The sequence below is a fragment of the Salvelinus fontinalis genome, chromosome 9 (genome assembly GCF_029448725.1).
Source record: "Salvelinus fontinalis isolate EN_2023a chromosome 9, ASM2944872v1, whole genome shotgun sequence".
NCBI lineage: Eukaryota > Metazoa > Chordata > Actinopteri > Salmoniformes > Salmonidae > Salvelinus > Salvelinus fontinalis.
In genome coordinates, this window is record NC_074673.1 from 32679618 (window position 1) to 32695282 (window position 15665).

The 15665-nt window shown below is 42.5% G+C and overlaps 1 protein-coding gene across 1 annotated transcript in view; it reads left to right on the top strand.

Annotated features, from left to right (window-relative positions):
• The first annotated feature begins 2982 nt into the window (after positions 1-2982).
• rasgrf1 (Ras protein specific guanine nucleotide releasing factor 1) overlaps positions 2983-15665 on the top strand; it is a 33898-nt gene continuing 21215 nt past the window's right edge. Inside the window, exons 1-14 of the mRNA XM_055934128.1 lie at positions 2983-3868; positions 8948-9054; positions 9867-10014; positions 10876-10971; positions 11077-11330; positions 11762-11841; positions 11965-12158; positions 12667-12776; positions 12920-13038; positions 13539-13699; positions 14018-14081; positions 14317-14459; positions 14610-14692; positions 14802-15050. Of these exons, the coding sequence (XP_055790103.1) occupies positions 3593-3868; positions 8948-9054; positions 9867-10014; positions 10876-10971; positions 11077-11330; positions 11762-11841; positions 11965-12158; positions 12667-12776; positions 12920-13038; positions 13539-13699; positions 14018-14081; positions 14317-14459; positions 14610-14692; positions 14802-15050 (2084 nt within the window). The 5' untranslated portion in view covers positions 2983-3592. The remainder of the gene's footprint in view (positions 3869-8947; positions 9055-9866; positions 10015-10875; positions 10972-11076; positions 11331-11761; positions 11842-11964; positions 12159-12666; positions 12777-12919; positions 13039-13538; positions 13700-14017; positions 14082-14316; positions 14460-14609; positions 14693-14801; positions 15051-15665) is intronic.

Consider the following 15665-nt stretch of genomic DNA (forward strand, 5'->3'; position numbering starts at 1 on the left):
GTTTATTACATCGACAGACGAGCACATGTGCCATCTCCCTTCTGTAGGAAGTGTGTATGTGGGAGTAGGTTATAGACAGTGTGTTGGTGTATGGGGGAGGGGGGTCTCCAGCAGAGTTGCTGAGCCATTCTTCTGCCTGAGAGCAGCAGTTTAGTCGGCCCCGATTGGAGCTCCAGACATATAGTGGCTTTTCTCTACTCTATGAATCTGTTGAAGGGAGCAGTAGAGAGGCATCTCTAAACGGACAAGTGGTGCACGTGCTGAGGGCTCAAAGCTCAATGATTCACTGTGTTGTGTATGTGTCATGGAGCCAGAATCCACCCACTGAGCTTGGTTTCACCTGGCCCTGAGCTTGGTTTCACCTGGCCCTGAGCTTGGTTTCACCTGGCCCTGAGCTTGGTTTCACCTGGCCCTGAGTTTGGTTTCACCTGGTCCTGAGCTTGGTTTCACCTGGTCCTGAGCTTGGCTCCAGGAGAGCATACTAACAATTCACCCTATGTTATCAGCTTCTCACATGTGCGTCTATGCAAATGTTTAAAAAATGGTTGGTTAAGATTGGTTGATGATAGGTGCCTTAAGCTTACATTGGCTCAATTTATGGCAAAGGGAGTCATCTGCTCTTATTTCTTCAAATCTACTTTTTTCTTTTTTTACATTGAATGGTTTATATAACCATTCGATGAATTCGACTTTGGATTAATATCAGTCCCCATAAATAGCTAATTGAAAGAATAGCGGAAAAAGGTCTGCTTAAATAGCTGCCTTAGAGAAGAGAGGGATTTATAATAGAATGGATCTGATAGAAAGCAAATAACAACAGATATGAAGTCATAAATAAAGTATTTAGATGACTGACAGCACCACATTAAAGACTGGCCTTTTAAACAAATTGGGTGCTCAGAGAGGCATATTGCCTGTGTGCTACAACATGTTTTGTAGCTCAGCTATATAACCACTGTGACAAAGAACTAGCACAAGCCACAGGACATTATGCCAATGACTCCAACAAGCTCAGATAATGGGTTCCCTGATAATAATGAAAACTGTGAGCTATGGAATACCATTATGAATTGTTGTGAACAGAGTAGTGTACATAAATGAATGAGCAATGCTCAGAATTTATCGTCATGCCAATCTATCTGATGCTGGACTGCAGTTTGTTTTGTGCCTCCCTTTTTATGGAGCAATGAAAACAGGTTAAATTAGATCCAGTGTGCAATAATGAACTTTAAAGTACTCATCCAACACCTACCATGTTCTGCAATGGGGAGCAGAGGGTAAAAGTATCTCCTGTTCACTGGTTTGAAACACACCCAAATATTTCTCATTCTATTACAGTATATCACTAGTGTTGATTTCCAACACCTTAATGAACTGTAAAAGTCCTATACTTGAGTAATGCCAATGGAATAAAGGTTAGGTCCCACGGTAAAGGATTTAAATAGCTAAAGTAATCCAATAATTAAATAGAGTCATTGTGATGTTGCTCTTTTTATCATCTGGTGCTGGCTTCAAATAATATCATTATTCAGCAACATATTACATTTTATTATGTTTACATTATGAGCCACTATCGTATTTATTGTGTCTGAAAATGTTGTCATCAAGCCTCTTATGGAATGGCTGTGAAGAATCTGCTGCCCTGGGACTAATAAAAGCAATTAATTATAATACAAGAGAAGACAGCTACCAAAGGGCAATGAAGGCTGTTTAAACTACTGTATAGGTTAAAGAGGTGCAAGGACCTCCTCATGGGTGTGCCATGGTTGTGAACAGCCTATTATGTTTGCAATAAGTCAGTGGTGGTTCTTGAGCGGCAGAGAGCGAGAGTGAGTGAGAGAGAGAGAGAGAGAGAGAGAGAGGGAGAGAGAGAGAGAGAGAGAGAGAGAGAGAGAGAGAGAGAGAGAGAGAGAGAGAGAGAGGGAGAGAGAGAGAGAGAGGGAGAGAGAGAGAGAGAGAGAGAGAGAGAGAGAGAGAGAGAGAGAGAGAGAGAGAGAGAGAGAGAGAGAGAGAGAGAGAGAGAGAGAGAGAGAGAGGGGGGTGAAGGAGAATGCAGCAGGAATGTGTATGACGCAGACAGAACAGGGCAAAGCAAACAGCCCTCAGCCCTCGTGCCACCCTGGTACGTGTGGACCTGGCTGGCTGGCTGGCTGAGGAGAGCCGTGTTAGGGAAAGATGGACGAGAGTCTATTAGCATAATCTTAATACAGATTCTGAAGGAGGCCCCGGTTTTAGCGTATAAGACAGGAACTCTGCTACCTCCAGCTCTTTGCATTATGTGTGAAGTGTTTTGTGCCAATGCTAACATTCTATACAGTAGGCTAAAGCCAGTTCCATTTACATGTAATATTCTAAATATAAAAGTTGTTTTTATATAATTGCCACTGTTATTGTGCTATGGTAAATTTTTTGAAACAGTCAGTTGGGTGTTATTTAAAAAATAGTGCTGATTACTGTGGTGTTATGCCACTTTGAAAACATCTAACTCTAACCCCAGAGGGGTAGTATGGGACAGCGCTCTCCAACCATCTGCCTTCTGTCACTGGACCCTAATTAACTGCAACCAAACCTTTGTTAGGTAGGCTGAGAGTACAATAGCACTGACAGCAACAAAACAGCATGTTTTTTGCAAGGAAATAAAAGGCACTGGGAATTGCTCAGGAGGGTCCACTTGAATAGGTTGCCAAGCATGGGCTAAAGAAATTCAAGATTTATTTTCAATCGACATTGCCATTAACCAAATTGATTACATTAATGTAATGGCAAGGCAAGCCATGTATTGATGTATGTCAATGAATAAGACTGACCTTTACAAGTGTGTATTCAAGACGGCCAACTGCTCTATGATTTTTTTATTAAAACAATTAAAATGATCTATAGTAGGCATTTCTGTGAATCACATGGACTTAGGACCTACCCTTATATAGCCAACCACATGCCTACTTTAGTCTATCCCATGGGTTATGAGCTTTCACCATCTGACTGCCTATTGAGATGTATGCTTTTCATTCTCTGAGTAACAAGGAGTTACAATTCCATCTCATTAGATTCAAAAAGTAGTGTTAATTCACGAATAATACAACTTGGTTAATGAGAGTAGTCAGGAGGACTAAGGTATCTCTTGCATGAAAACAACAGCTCACGCGACGGCTTCACTTTCACTTGTTTTGAATTCGCTGTCCAAGGTTCTGAAATGTGTTTTCCCGAAGCTACATCACGTGACTTCGCTGTCTCGCTCAGCTCACTGTTTTCGGGAGATTTCACGTGAGAATACGACAAACCACCTCGCGCACGCTATAATTATCTTCCTTTGCCAGCCTCCGTTTAAATTCATAGTCGGTCTGTTTTTTCTTTATTTTTGGGTAGAAATGTGGGAATTGAAGCCCTAAAATCTCCTCAACGAATTTAGGATGATACATCCGTGTTCTATGTTTTGTTTCTCTCTTTTTGTACTTCATGCCAACATGGTAAATGCAGGGGCAGAGCGGGCTACTGCTTGTCCGCAATCAGAAAGTCCACGTCTGTCTGTGTACCGGGTTTAAGAGGATGTAAGGAATAAGTAGTTTTTTTCAACCAAAGTCTCGTTATAAAAATGCAGAAGGGAATACGACTGAATGATGGTCATGTCACCTACCTGGGTCTTTTGGCAAAGAAGGATGGTACGAGGCGAGGTTGCTTGAGCAAAAGGAGCTCAGACAACACAAAATGGCACACAAAGTGGTTCGCTTTATTCCAAAATATGCTGTTTTATTTTGAGAGCGAGTCCAGCTCTCGACCTGCGGGATTATACCTGTTGGAGGGATGTGTGTGTGACAGGGCGCCGTCACCTAAACCTTCACAATCATCCAAAGAGTGTTTAGAAAAGCAGGTAGGAATAACACACATACAAGTTCACAACGTTGTTTCATTTGTCTTTTTTACGACTGTAAAGTTATAGGTTGTCATTGAATACACATGAATGATGCACGAGTTACCGGCGTGCAGATGTCCTCATGAGTTTGAAAGCAGGTTATCATGTGAATCAGACGGTTCAGTGTTATGAGTACATGTAGCATATATATTTTGGGGAAAAGTACCCCCCCCCCCCATTATTTATGCTATTTATCCTATCCCTCTTTATCCACAGCAAGTATTACATCACAGTCCAGTTAAATTATAACCTACAGTTGGCCTCTACCAGATTCAATAAAGAACTGTTTGCTCAGCGTGCGTGTGTTATGTAATCTGTGCATCGGCTTAATGATTCCATTATAAACACCTAATTGAATACCGAGCTGCCTCGCGGTTTCCTGCATTGTTTTTATTGTATTTTATTAACAAGTATTTATTCGGTTTTGCTGCATTGTGCCTATATAGTGTCGATTATTTGAGACAAAAAAAACAGGCAATTTATTGGCAATTATGTATTTCTACATGGTCTACAGGCCTACATGTTTAAACAAAACATGTGGTTGATATGGAACTATTATTGTCAAACCAAATGTTATCTCACAGTGAAGTTTGGTGACACTGTTTTCTTTTTTCAAGAAAATTGCGCTAAAGGTATTGCGTACCACAGTCGCCATCTTGCGGAAATTTGACGTAATATCACTGTTTGACGTATTGATATAACTCTCGCACTGTTTTTATTAATAGCATCCTACCTCGGCAACTGAGTCTGCAGCAAATATTGTTAAGTAACAAGACCGTACGCCAAAACAACGGGCATGGGGTCTTCGTCACTATTGTTTTTATGTTTTGGTACACTGTATTTTGCTCTCAGAGAAATGGGATGAGTTATTCCTTCACATTGGGATCAGAGGATGAGGCTGTTCAAATCTGGAAGAAAAAATAAAACATAATCGTTTGTCTTGATTGGCTTCTACTGTCTATGATGCTGCAACCTGGTCTCAGATCATTTCGTTATTCTTTATGTAAATCCGAGACACTCCATTTAGTATGATATGTTACGTTTCATGTAGTATGTATTAATTTGTGGATGTTCATCACCCATTTCCTATAGGCTGCAACCTGGTATCAGAGCATTTTGTATTATTCTGTTAGTAAATCCGAGGCACTTTAAGGTTAGGGTTAAGTTTAGGAGTTGGTTTAAAGGGTTAAGGTTAGTGTTAAGTTTAAGCGTTAGGTTAAAGGGTTAGGGTTAGCTAACATGCTAAGTAGTTGCAAAGTAGCTAAAAAATTAATTTCCTCTCCAGTACTTTTAACTAATGAAACATATGATTTACAATGCTGGAGAAGCCTAAACCTGTAGAAGTAGACACCATAAGATCCTACTTCCTTACTTCAATAAGATGGTTAACTGATACTTTTTAGCTTCTTATATGGCTCATCTTGTTTAACATTCCTTACAAAAAACAGTCATGAAAAACAGAATAATTCATGGTGCTGCAATCTTTGTGTTCTCTATTACTGAAAAGGAAAGTTAATATTGTGCACATGAAGGATGATGTAATGATTGTGGAATGTTTTGTGTGTAGGATCATTGAATTGAGGCTCTATCTGCTAGTAGTTCTGTTTACTTCTGCTCTGTCTGCAGTCCCTATCCATGTCTGTATAGGCTGCAGTCCAAAGTGAGTCCAGGCCTTTCCTGTGAACAGCTGTCCCTGTGCTGACAAAGCAATATGTGGCATATTGGCTAATATTTTGCTCTTCCAGTTCCCCTCATTAGAGAATGAAAACTCCTTATATTATGAACGTGCAAATTGTTTCAGAGGAATTTGTCAGGAATTTCCTTCTTTTGATCCATCCTTTTCAACATGATTATTGGATGGCTTACTACAACAAAACACAATTTTCTAATGTTGTTTTGATAGTCTGTGAGTCTGTATTTGTGAAGGAATGATCCATTCTCATCTGTCTTACTCCATAGCTGCCAGAGTCAACAGGCTCTGTTCACAACTCAATACAATGTTACATAGCTCAGAATATATTTGTCACACCCCATTGCATCCTACTAACATCTCCAAGCCAACATACATTACTTCTCATAGCAATTGTTTATTCAAAAACAAGGACACCACCGGATTCTCACATTAGTGAGTGTTCATTGGCCAGTCAATGTGAGCGATTTATTTTATTTATTTTTTATTTTACCGTTATTTTACCAGGTAAGTTGACTGAGAACACGTTCTCATTTGCAGCAACGACCTGGGGAATAGTTACAGGGGAGAGGAGGGGGATGAATGAGCCAATTGTAAACTGGGGATTATTAGGTGACCATGATGGTTTGAGGGCCAGATTGGGAATTTAGCCAGGACACCGGGGTTAACACCCCTACTCTTACGATAAGTGCCATGGGATCTTTAATGACCTCAGAGAGTCAGGACACCCGTTTTAACGTCCCATCCGAAAGACGGCACCCTACACAGAGCAGTGTCCCCAATCACTGCCCTGGGGCATTGGGATATTTTTTAGACCAGAGGAAAGAGTGCCTCCTACTGGCCCTCTAACACCACTTCCAGCGATGAGCAATAAATAATAAATGATACGTAATTTCTTTAATATAGAAGAATGAGCAGTATATGTATGCCTTATGAGTATGCATAACCATAGAACATGCACCTTGTTTGCACACCAATAGCAAGTTCATCCTGAATGATAAGATATAGGACGGCACAGAGACAGTCAACCGCCTAAATCTGTGACAACCCTAGGATTTGAGATGTAGACTTTTAAAGTTCAATCGAGTTTAAGGCTTAACTGAATGAACAACGGAGACAAAATACAATATGAAAGTTGATTAAAATAGGTTGGGGGAGTGGACTCGTCTCAGAGGGAAGATCCTTTGATGCCAAGTAGTTCTAAACTAAATATTATCTTCAATAGTCATGGTATGCTGGTTTGTAATCAATGTACTGTACTATTCATATAACCATATTTATCTCACCCTCATTTCTGCCCTCACACATTGGCAGCTTTAATCGAAATTTGACTGTGAAGTAAAATTCAATGATGCAGGTCGTTGTGAAGTTTGACAGCTTAAGGGGCCACCATATTGATGAAAGCTCAGAAAGATGGGTGCCTGTGCTTTCTAAAGAGAGTGTTAATGCCCCAGGTAGAATGACAGGTCAGTAGACGTTTTTGCCTTTCTTCTATTTGCATCAAAATCAGGAGTTTGAATGACCTTTGATCTGTTAACTCATTGCAATTCTGGATTTGAGCGTTTATTCCCACATTCAATTTATCCCCAAAAGTCGTTGTCTAAAGATGATAAGGTATTTTAGCCCATGGTTCATATGGCAACCCTATTTGCAGGGAACTGCAGAGAGTATCTGTGTGTTGTCGCGCCTCCACTCCCTTCCACTATTAACACAATCAACCGCTATCTGTTGTAAATGTGCTCCTTGCACTACTTCAGAGGGGTCAGGGCCCATTGGGGAACAGCAGCATTTTACAGCATTCGGCAACCAGTGATGGCTGATGTATTTCTGTTCTGTTTTTTTCGTATCAATCTAAAAAATGTTAGCTGACATAGTGATTGTCAGTGTCTAACATAAAAAGAGGAAAACTGCTGATGCATAACCAAAATATGAAATTACACCTTGTGTATTCTACTATTCTAACACTCAACAATAAGTTCAGACCCTGATTGACTTCCTAAAAAAACATTGAAAGTGTGTGTGTTATGATTCAGCTGTAGACATAAAGCATGAAGTAGGCTGTGTGTTTAACAAGCCACTCTCTCTGCTTTTAGAGAGAGGATGAAGGAAAACTACAACAACAACAAGCATGCATCCCTGAAAAAAATAGATCCGATTTTCTTTGAAGGAAGGATGAATACCATTCAGCCATGAATAGTGATGAGGTGCAGGTTGATGGGTTCCTGTTGGCCAAAGATTAGGCTGGGCATTCGCTCAACATGGCTGCTGCCAAAGTACACACTAGGAGTCACATTTTGAACCTTGAGTGTGATTCCAATGTGTGAGATGTGATAATGTAGGCTGTTCTTTTGCCAAGCTACGCTGATCTTTTCCTATCTTGCCATGCCAATCATTGTGTGTTTTGGTGTATTTGGTGTATATTTTCAAAAGAAAAGTGCACTGAGGTTCTTATTTGAGGAAAGAAAAGTTAGCATATGTTAATGATGTAAATGTACAACAGTTAAGAAATTTACTATATGTACAAAAGAGGGTCTGACAAGGTCTGAAATTAACTTTTAATCCACCAGATAATGTGGATGGTCTATGATTGTTAAGTGACTGTGATGGTTCGTACACAGACCTATTGGTGCTGGGGAATTCAGTGTAGAGAAGGCCAGCTTAGTTAAAATGGAGTGAGACAAGTAGCGCTAAGAGCCTATCCATTCGCACAGAGTGGAGTTGCTAGGTAACAGGTAGTGCACCGTTATGTAATTGGCAGTGCCTCCAGCTTACATGTCTTATGGCTTTTCCTCTTGGGATCCGGAGCCAGCCAGGCAGCCAGGCGGTCAGACAGCCGCTCAGGCGGTAACGCGGTCAGGTGGCCAGGCGGTTAGGCGGCCAGGCAGCCAGACAGTCAGGAGAGGCTTTCTACTAAAATCCCCATTCATCGAGCTGGTGGGTGAGGATGTGGGTTTCCTTTCCCCACCCTCATTTGTGCAATGTACTCCCCTAATGTCAACAATGAGAAAGGGTACACACAAGCTTAGATTGTGAGAGGGTTCATGGTTTCAATGATGTGTGTCTGCAGCACACTGATTTTTTTGCGCCAGAAATACTCTTCATAATCTTCTGTTAAAATATTATTTTTGTGTAACTATGTTTGTGTTGCAGCTGCTATACTGTGCATTGTCTGACCTTTTCGTTGCATTTTGTGGTTATAATATGATAGCTCATTTAGATTTCTATGGATTGAGAAAATACTTTTTCTCATACATTAAAAAACAAAGAATCCAAATGCCGCTTTACCCATGCAATGTAGTAATGTGTTTTAGAGCTAATTAAGCCTTTGTTTTTTCTGTGTGTTTCAGTACTACTTCACTGTAAATTTCACCCATGAAAACCAGAAAGCCCTGGAGTTGCGTACAGAGGATGTCAAGGACGGTGATGAATGGGTGGCTGCAATAACACATGCCAGGTACGAGGCCTCTATTGCAACCTGTCTACCCAGTCAACACCTACATTAACACACACATGTGCTATTATTGATGTCTACTGTATGGATGGGTGTAATCTCTTAGATAAGGCATGGTGTATGGTTTGAAATGTACAATTTGACTCTGTTGAGATGTGATAGAACTGTCCTGCAGCATTAAGACAATGTTTTTGACATACATTTCTGGGGGAAAATGCTGTAGAAAACCTGATAGGGACCTTGAGAAGGATTTTTAAACATTTGTGTCACCTGAGGTAATAGTTTGTATGCAGCTGATGTTAAACCGTATTCCTGATATACTCTGGTTTCAGGTGTTGTTATTGAACTGTTAGTTGTAAATCGGTATTGTGTAATTTCAGTTGAATGAAACAGGGTGACTGGTGACGTAGCTTACTGTATAATAATCATTGTGAAATAAGAAGTGCTGTTGTGATGATTGGTGGTCTATTGTGACTGTGGATTTGGGCACTGCTCTGAGGATATTCTTAACAATATGGCCCTGGTGTATTTTGGTTGGTTATCTGCTGAGACATGTGCAGCAATGTACTGTAGCTACACTTCACTGAGCACAAAGGCTATTAATAGTTACGTCACTGCATTATGAGGCTGTTCATAGACCTGAGGTCTGAATGGGTACACATGTGTATGTAGGGCAGGGGTTGAGTGGTGGATGTATACAGTCTGCATGGGGGAGCATACCGTCTTGAGTGTGTCTATCTGGACCTCTGAAAGTATGGAAACATGTCTGTGGAGAGTTGCTGCAGTGTGTGTGAGTGTGTGTTTCCTGTCCACAGTTACAGGAACCTGGCCACGGAGCACGAGACGCTCATGCAGAAGTATCTCCATCTAATTCAGATCGTGGAGACAGAGAAAACGGTTGCTAAGCAACTTCGACAACAGATAGAGGATGGGGAAATAGAGATTGAACGGCTAAAATCAGAGGTAATATTCATTATGATTCCTTCTGTCTCAGTGGGGGATTGTTATGTTTATTTTTTACTTAACAGGAAAGCGTTTGGAGCTTGTGTGGGATCTAGAGCAACTACAGTACAGTGAAATATCTCTCAGGAGCACCGCTCAAGATTTCTAGGATTTTGTCATCTGAGTGAACTAAAATGGATAATGACTGTACTAGTTGTTTCTTTATGTCTATATTATTGAATAATACGAGAGAGAGAGAGAGAGAGAGAGAGAGAGAGAGAGATTGGGATTGATTGGGAGGGACGCTCTCTCACAAAGAGATGTGTGCAGACCCACCACTTTACATCTCCACTCATAAGAAATCCCTCCAATAGAGCTATGTTCCCTGCTGTATTCTTCAGATCAAATAGTCATGTTACTTTAATGTGCAAATGTGGGGCTTGAAATGAAATGGTGTGTTGAATATGCATGAACAAGGCTTTATTATACAGAGTGCTATCCCCCCCACAACATAACAATAAACCCTTTCAGCCTATACAAAGTAAATGGGGACACTTACCTTCAGACAGTTCTGAGTAGCTCCCAGCTCTTTTGTGCAGCACATTTATGGCTTTTCTATGTACAGCAGCACAGTATCACACAGTGTGAGTCTGCATTTCTAACCAATGGAAATGAGTGCTGATGTAGAGATATGAGCCAAGTGAACAGAGTTAGTATTGCCACCACTAGTACCACATGTCAGAGCTGGCAGCTTTGACAGCCTCTAATTTCATTTGACACAGTCACTTTGTTAATATGCTGTCAAGTGAGGAGGAAACTTGGAGAGCAGGTTGTGAGTGATGATGACTGGTGGATCTTGTCTGTGGCTGTCCTTTCTGTCAGATTTCCGGGCTGCACAAAGACAATGGGAAGATCCAGTCGAGTCCAACAGCTGAACCCAGTGAAGATGATGACTCTGAACTCAAGAAAATAAAAAAAGTACATATTTACACAAAATATGTTCAACTCTATTTTCAGTGTATTTGCAAATGATGCAGGGAAAAAACTCACCTTCCATTCCCCGTGATTCCCGTGGTCCGCTAGGTGCAGAGTTTCCTACGAGGCTGGATGTGCAGGAGGAAGTGGAAGACCATCATCCAGGACTACATCCGGTCTCCCCACGCCGAGAGCATGAGGAAGAGGAACCAGGTGGTGTTCAGTATGCTGGACTCTGAGGCTGAGTACGTCCAGCAGCTCCACATCCTGGTCAACAATTTCCTCCGACCGCTCCGTATGGCCGCCAGCTCCAAGAAACCACCCATCACCCATGACGACGTCAGCAGCATCTTCCTCAACAGGTGTGCAGCTGTAGATGATCACGCCAAGCTAACCACTCACACTGCTGTCTCTCACCTCTCTCGGGGAGACAGTGATATGACTGTCTCAATGCTGTAGGATTTTATGTTCATGCATTACAACTATGGTCGATAATGAAAATATAATAACCCTGAGATGTGATGGCATTATGCTGTGTCAAAGCCGCATTCTAAGATGTTTCTTTTGTATTTTATTTAACCTTTATTTATATAGGTAAGTCAATTAAGAACAGATTCTTATTTGCAATGACGACCTGTCAAGAGGCAAGTGCAGCGGTATAAAATCTTAACACACTTGCACATACAGGCATATTCACTGTTGCATGTTTGAATCCTTTTCACCTAACTATGGCTAGTGTATATTTTTCTCAAAATGGACACTTAACATCTTGTTAATTTCCCCTTTACTTTAGTGAGACCATCATGTTTCTGCATCAAATATTCTACCAAGGGTTAAAAGCAAGAATAGCAAGCTGGCCAACATTAGTTTTGGGTAAGCTGACTAAAGTGCTTTTTTCAGGGGATGGATGGATGAATATGATAATACTATGTCCCAATTGCCCTCATACATCATCTATCAATCTCTCATTCACTTGTTGGTCCTCTCTCTTCACAGCTGACCTGTTTGACATCCTGCTGCCAATGTTGAACATCTACCAGGAGTTTGTGAGGAACCACCAATACAGTCTGCAGATCCTGGCACACTGTAAACAGAACCGAGACTTTGACAAGCTGCTGAAGCAGTATGAGGCCAAGCCAGACTGTGAGGAGAGGACTCTGGAGACCTTCCTCACCTACCCCATGTTCCAGGTAGGCATACAGTACTGTACATTCCACTGTCTTCTCATTGACTGTCCAGTCCCCGTCTCTCAGCTCAAAAGGCTCTCTCTCTTCAGACAAATGCTCCTCCATTGATCACCAACAACAGAACAGATATTTGTCTCACATGAATATCCCTGTTGTTTTTTTCATAAACACATAAACTGGTTGTTTGTGAAGCTCAGGGTTTCATAATGGCTCTTTTCTGGCAAGGCATGCAGTTTCAGTGCAGTCTGCTCCACTGGGGTCTACTTTGGACTCTGCTGTGTTGGTAATACATTTCTGCTGATGACTGAGAATGTGCGTTAGAAGTCCCTACTGATCTGCTGCAATGAGTTTGATTGTGTGTGTGTGTGTGTGTGTGTGTGTGTGTGTGTGTGTGTGTGTGTGTGTGTGTGTGTGTGTGTGTGTGTGTGTGTGTGTGTGTGTGTGTGTGTACGCAATCTTGTATGCAAGTGTGTGTGACTCACCTGCCCCTATTCATTTTCTGTCACTCCAGATTCCCCGCTACATTCTTACTCTCCATGAGCTCCTGGCCCACACACCACATGAGCATGTGGAGAGGACAAGTCTGGACTACGCCAAGTCAAAGCTGGAGGAGCTGTCCAGGTACACCTGCCCTACCACCTTATAGTGCCAAAGCAGCACACAGGACACCTCAGTTTACCATGCTTACTGTACAGAATGCATACACACTGACAGTGAATACAATGACATTCCAAATGTGAAAATACCAACCTCTCTGCCCCTAGAATCATGCATGACGAGGTGAGTGAGACAGAGAACATCAGGAAGAACCTGGCCATTGAGCGCATGATCGTAGAAGGCTGCGAGATCCTCCTTGACACCAGCCAGACGTTTGTCAGACAAGGTAAGCTCTGAGAGAAGATACACAAAGGAACCCAAGATCCCACATAAAGGCAGAATCATAGAGGTGGAATTTCTACCTCGCAACTGTTTGACTGCCAGTGCCTTTGTGTTCTCACAACTTCAAACCTCCATAGGCCTACCTGAGCCTCCATAAGGAAAGACTTAACCAGCGGCTTGGGCAATATAATCCTGTCTGCCTTTATAGCATGTACTGAAAGTGGGCCGACTCTTTCATTTCCAAGGGTAATCAGGCTGTTGGGAGGCAATCCGACAGTGAGTCAGGGACTGTAAATGTCATACATCCCCAACGGACTTTGATGGACATATAAAGAAAAGGAAAATCATATAGAGATATGGTTTAACCCTACAGTATGTATATATCCCCCCCAGTCATTGAACAGGTGAAGGAGGCCTCTCCCAGTCTTGCAGTACAGTTGATCTGTGGGCTCTCATCACTAACTGGACTCCCTGCTGTATGTCTCTCCCCCTTCTGCCATACAGGCTCTCTCATCCAGGTGCCAATGAGTGAGAAGGGTAAGATTACCCGTGGGCGACTGGGCTCTCTGACTCTGAAGAAGGAAGGGGAGAGGCAGTGCTTCCTCTTCTCCAAGCATGTCATCATCTGCACCAGGGGCTCTGGAGGGAAGCTGCACCTCACCAAGGTGGGCCTGCCCTGGGCTGCTGAGCCTACTATACAATCTCTTAAGATGCATCCTGGACCAAAATAAATGACAATACATAGATGAGGCTTTCGTTAATACCAATACTTATAATCATGGTCCTATGATATTGAAGTCAACCCATCCTCTTAAGGAGTCCCTTATTACTTGGGTGCTGATTTACTCTTTTTATTGACCTGTAGGTCTATATGTGTTGCTACATAATAATGTAAGTCATATTGTTATTGATTATTCAGTAGTGGAGGGGATTCTTGGAATGTGGTTGTGAGTGTGCTAATGCATATTGTATGTTGTTCTCAGAATGGCGTAGTCTCTCTTATTGACTGCACTCTTCTGGAAGACCCCGAGGGGACAGATGATGAGTGTAAGCACCGCACTGTTTCATTCATATCTCACTAAAATATGGAGCACATATGCTTACTGTATGTAGAGTGTAACATATGATAAGTTTAGTATTACACTTTTATGAAGTATACTAGCTATAGCCTCCCTGCAAGTTTCATCTGTTCATCATCATTTAGAAGTACAATAAACCTCTCGTTTATGCCATGGTAATGACCCATTTCTCCTATTCACCTCTGTGTTTGTTTTGCCCAAAGCCAAACCAGACAAGGGTGTACAGGACATGGAGCACCTGGACTTTAAGATCGTGGTGGAGCCTAAAGAAGGCCAGTCGTTCACAGTGATCCTAGTGGCCTCCTCGCGGCAGGAGAAATCTGCCTGGACCAGTGACATCAGCCAGGCACGTCTGCTCTGCTCTCCTCTGCTTTACTCTGCATGCATCACGTCTGTCTGTCTCCAGCAAGGAGACATGTGGCCTGGATGTCTGTCTGCAGAGTGGCTGTACTCACACCTTTCCTTTCCCTTAACCTTCCCTTCTTCTCTCTTACAGTGCATAGACAACATCCGCTGCAATGGGCTTATGATGAATGCATTTGAGGAGAACTCTAAAGTCACCGTTCCACAGATGATCAAGTAAGCCCCATTCACAACTACAGCCAAACAGTCAATGGGATTATCATGGTGTCTTTATTTGTGTGTTCTAGTGTTTTCATATGTGTTTGTGGGTTTTTTCTGTGAGCAGGTCTGACGCCAGCCTGTACTGCGATGACGTGGACATCCGTTTCAGTAAGATGATGAACTCATGTAAGGTGCTGCAGATCCGCTATGCCAGTGTGGAAAGACTTCTAGAGAGACTGACCGACCTGCGCTTCCTCTCGATCGACTTCCTCAACACCTTCCTGCATTCCTACCGCGTGTTCACCAGCGCCGATGTGGTGCTGGACAAACTCATCACTATCTACAAAAAGCCCATCAGTGCCATCCCAGCCCGGTAAGGCCATAAAAGAGCTGCTAATACTTTACCATTTAGCCTTGACTTTGACCAAGAAGGAAAATCTCTAAATCTATCTCATGCCTAGTGCTGTTTAAAGATGATACATTGTCAGTGTTTTTGCATGGCCATGGCCCCTACACAGTAAAGAGGGCTGTAGTTAGTGCTGGTGATGATAACATCCCCTGACAGGCCCAGCAGCCTCTGGCCTCCTCTGGCTGCCTCTCTCTCCTCTAGCCCACCACTGATCTCCTCACAGCTCTTTTTCCACAGCCCACAGTATTACTTCTTTACCGTGTGCGTTTGTGCGTGTGTGGGTGGGTGCATGTGCGTGGGCGCGTGTTTGTGTGTCTGCGTGCCTGCATGTGTGTGTGATGGAAGGTGAGGTGAGGAGAGCTGGGTAGAGGTCATGTATGTGTGTGTGATGGAAGGTGAGGTGAGGAGAGCTGGGTAGAGATCATGTCTGTGTGTGTGATGGAAGGTGAGGTGAGGAGAGCTGGGTAGAGGTCATGTATGTGTGTGTGATGGAAGGTGAGGTGAGGAGAGCTGGGTAGAGATCATGTCTGTGTGTGTCAGTGTGGTTGGTGTGTGTTCTGTGGGAGAAGGCAGTAATTG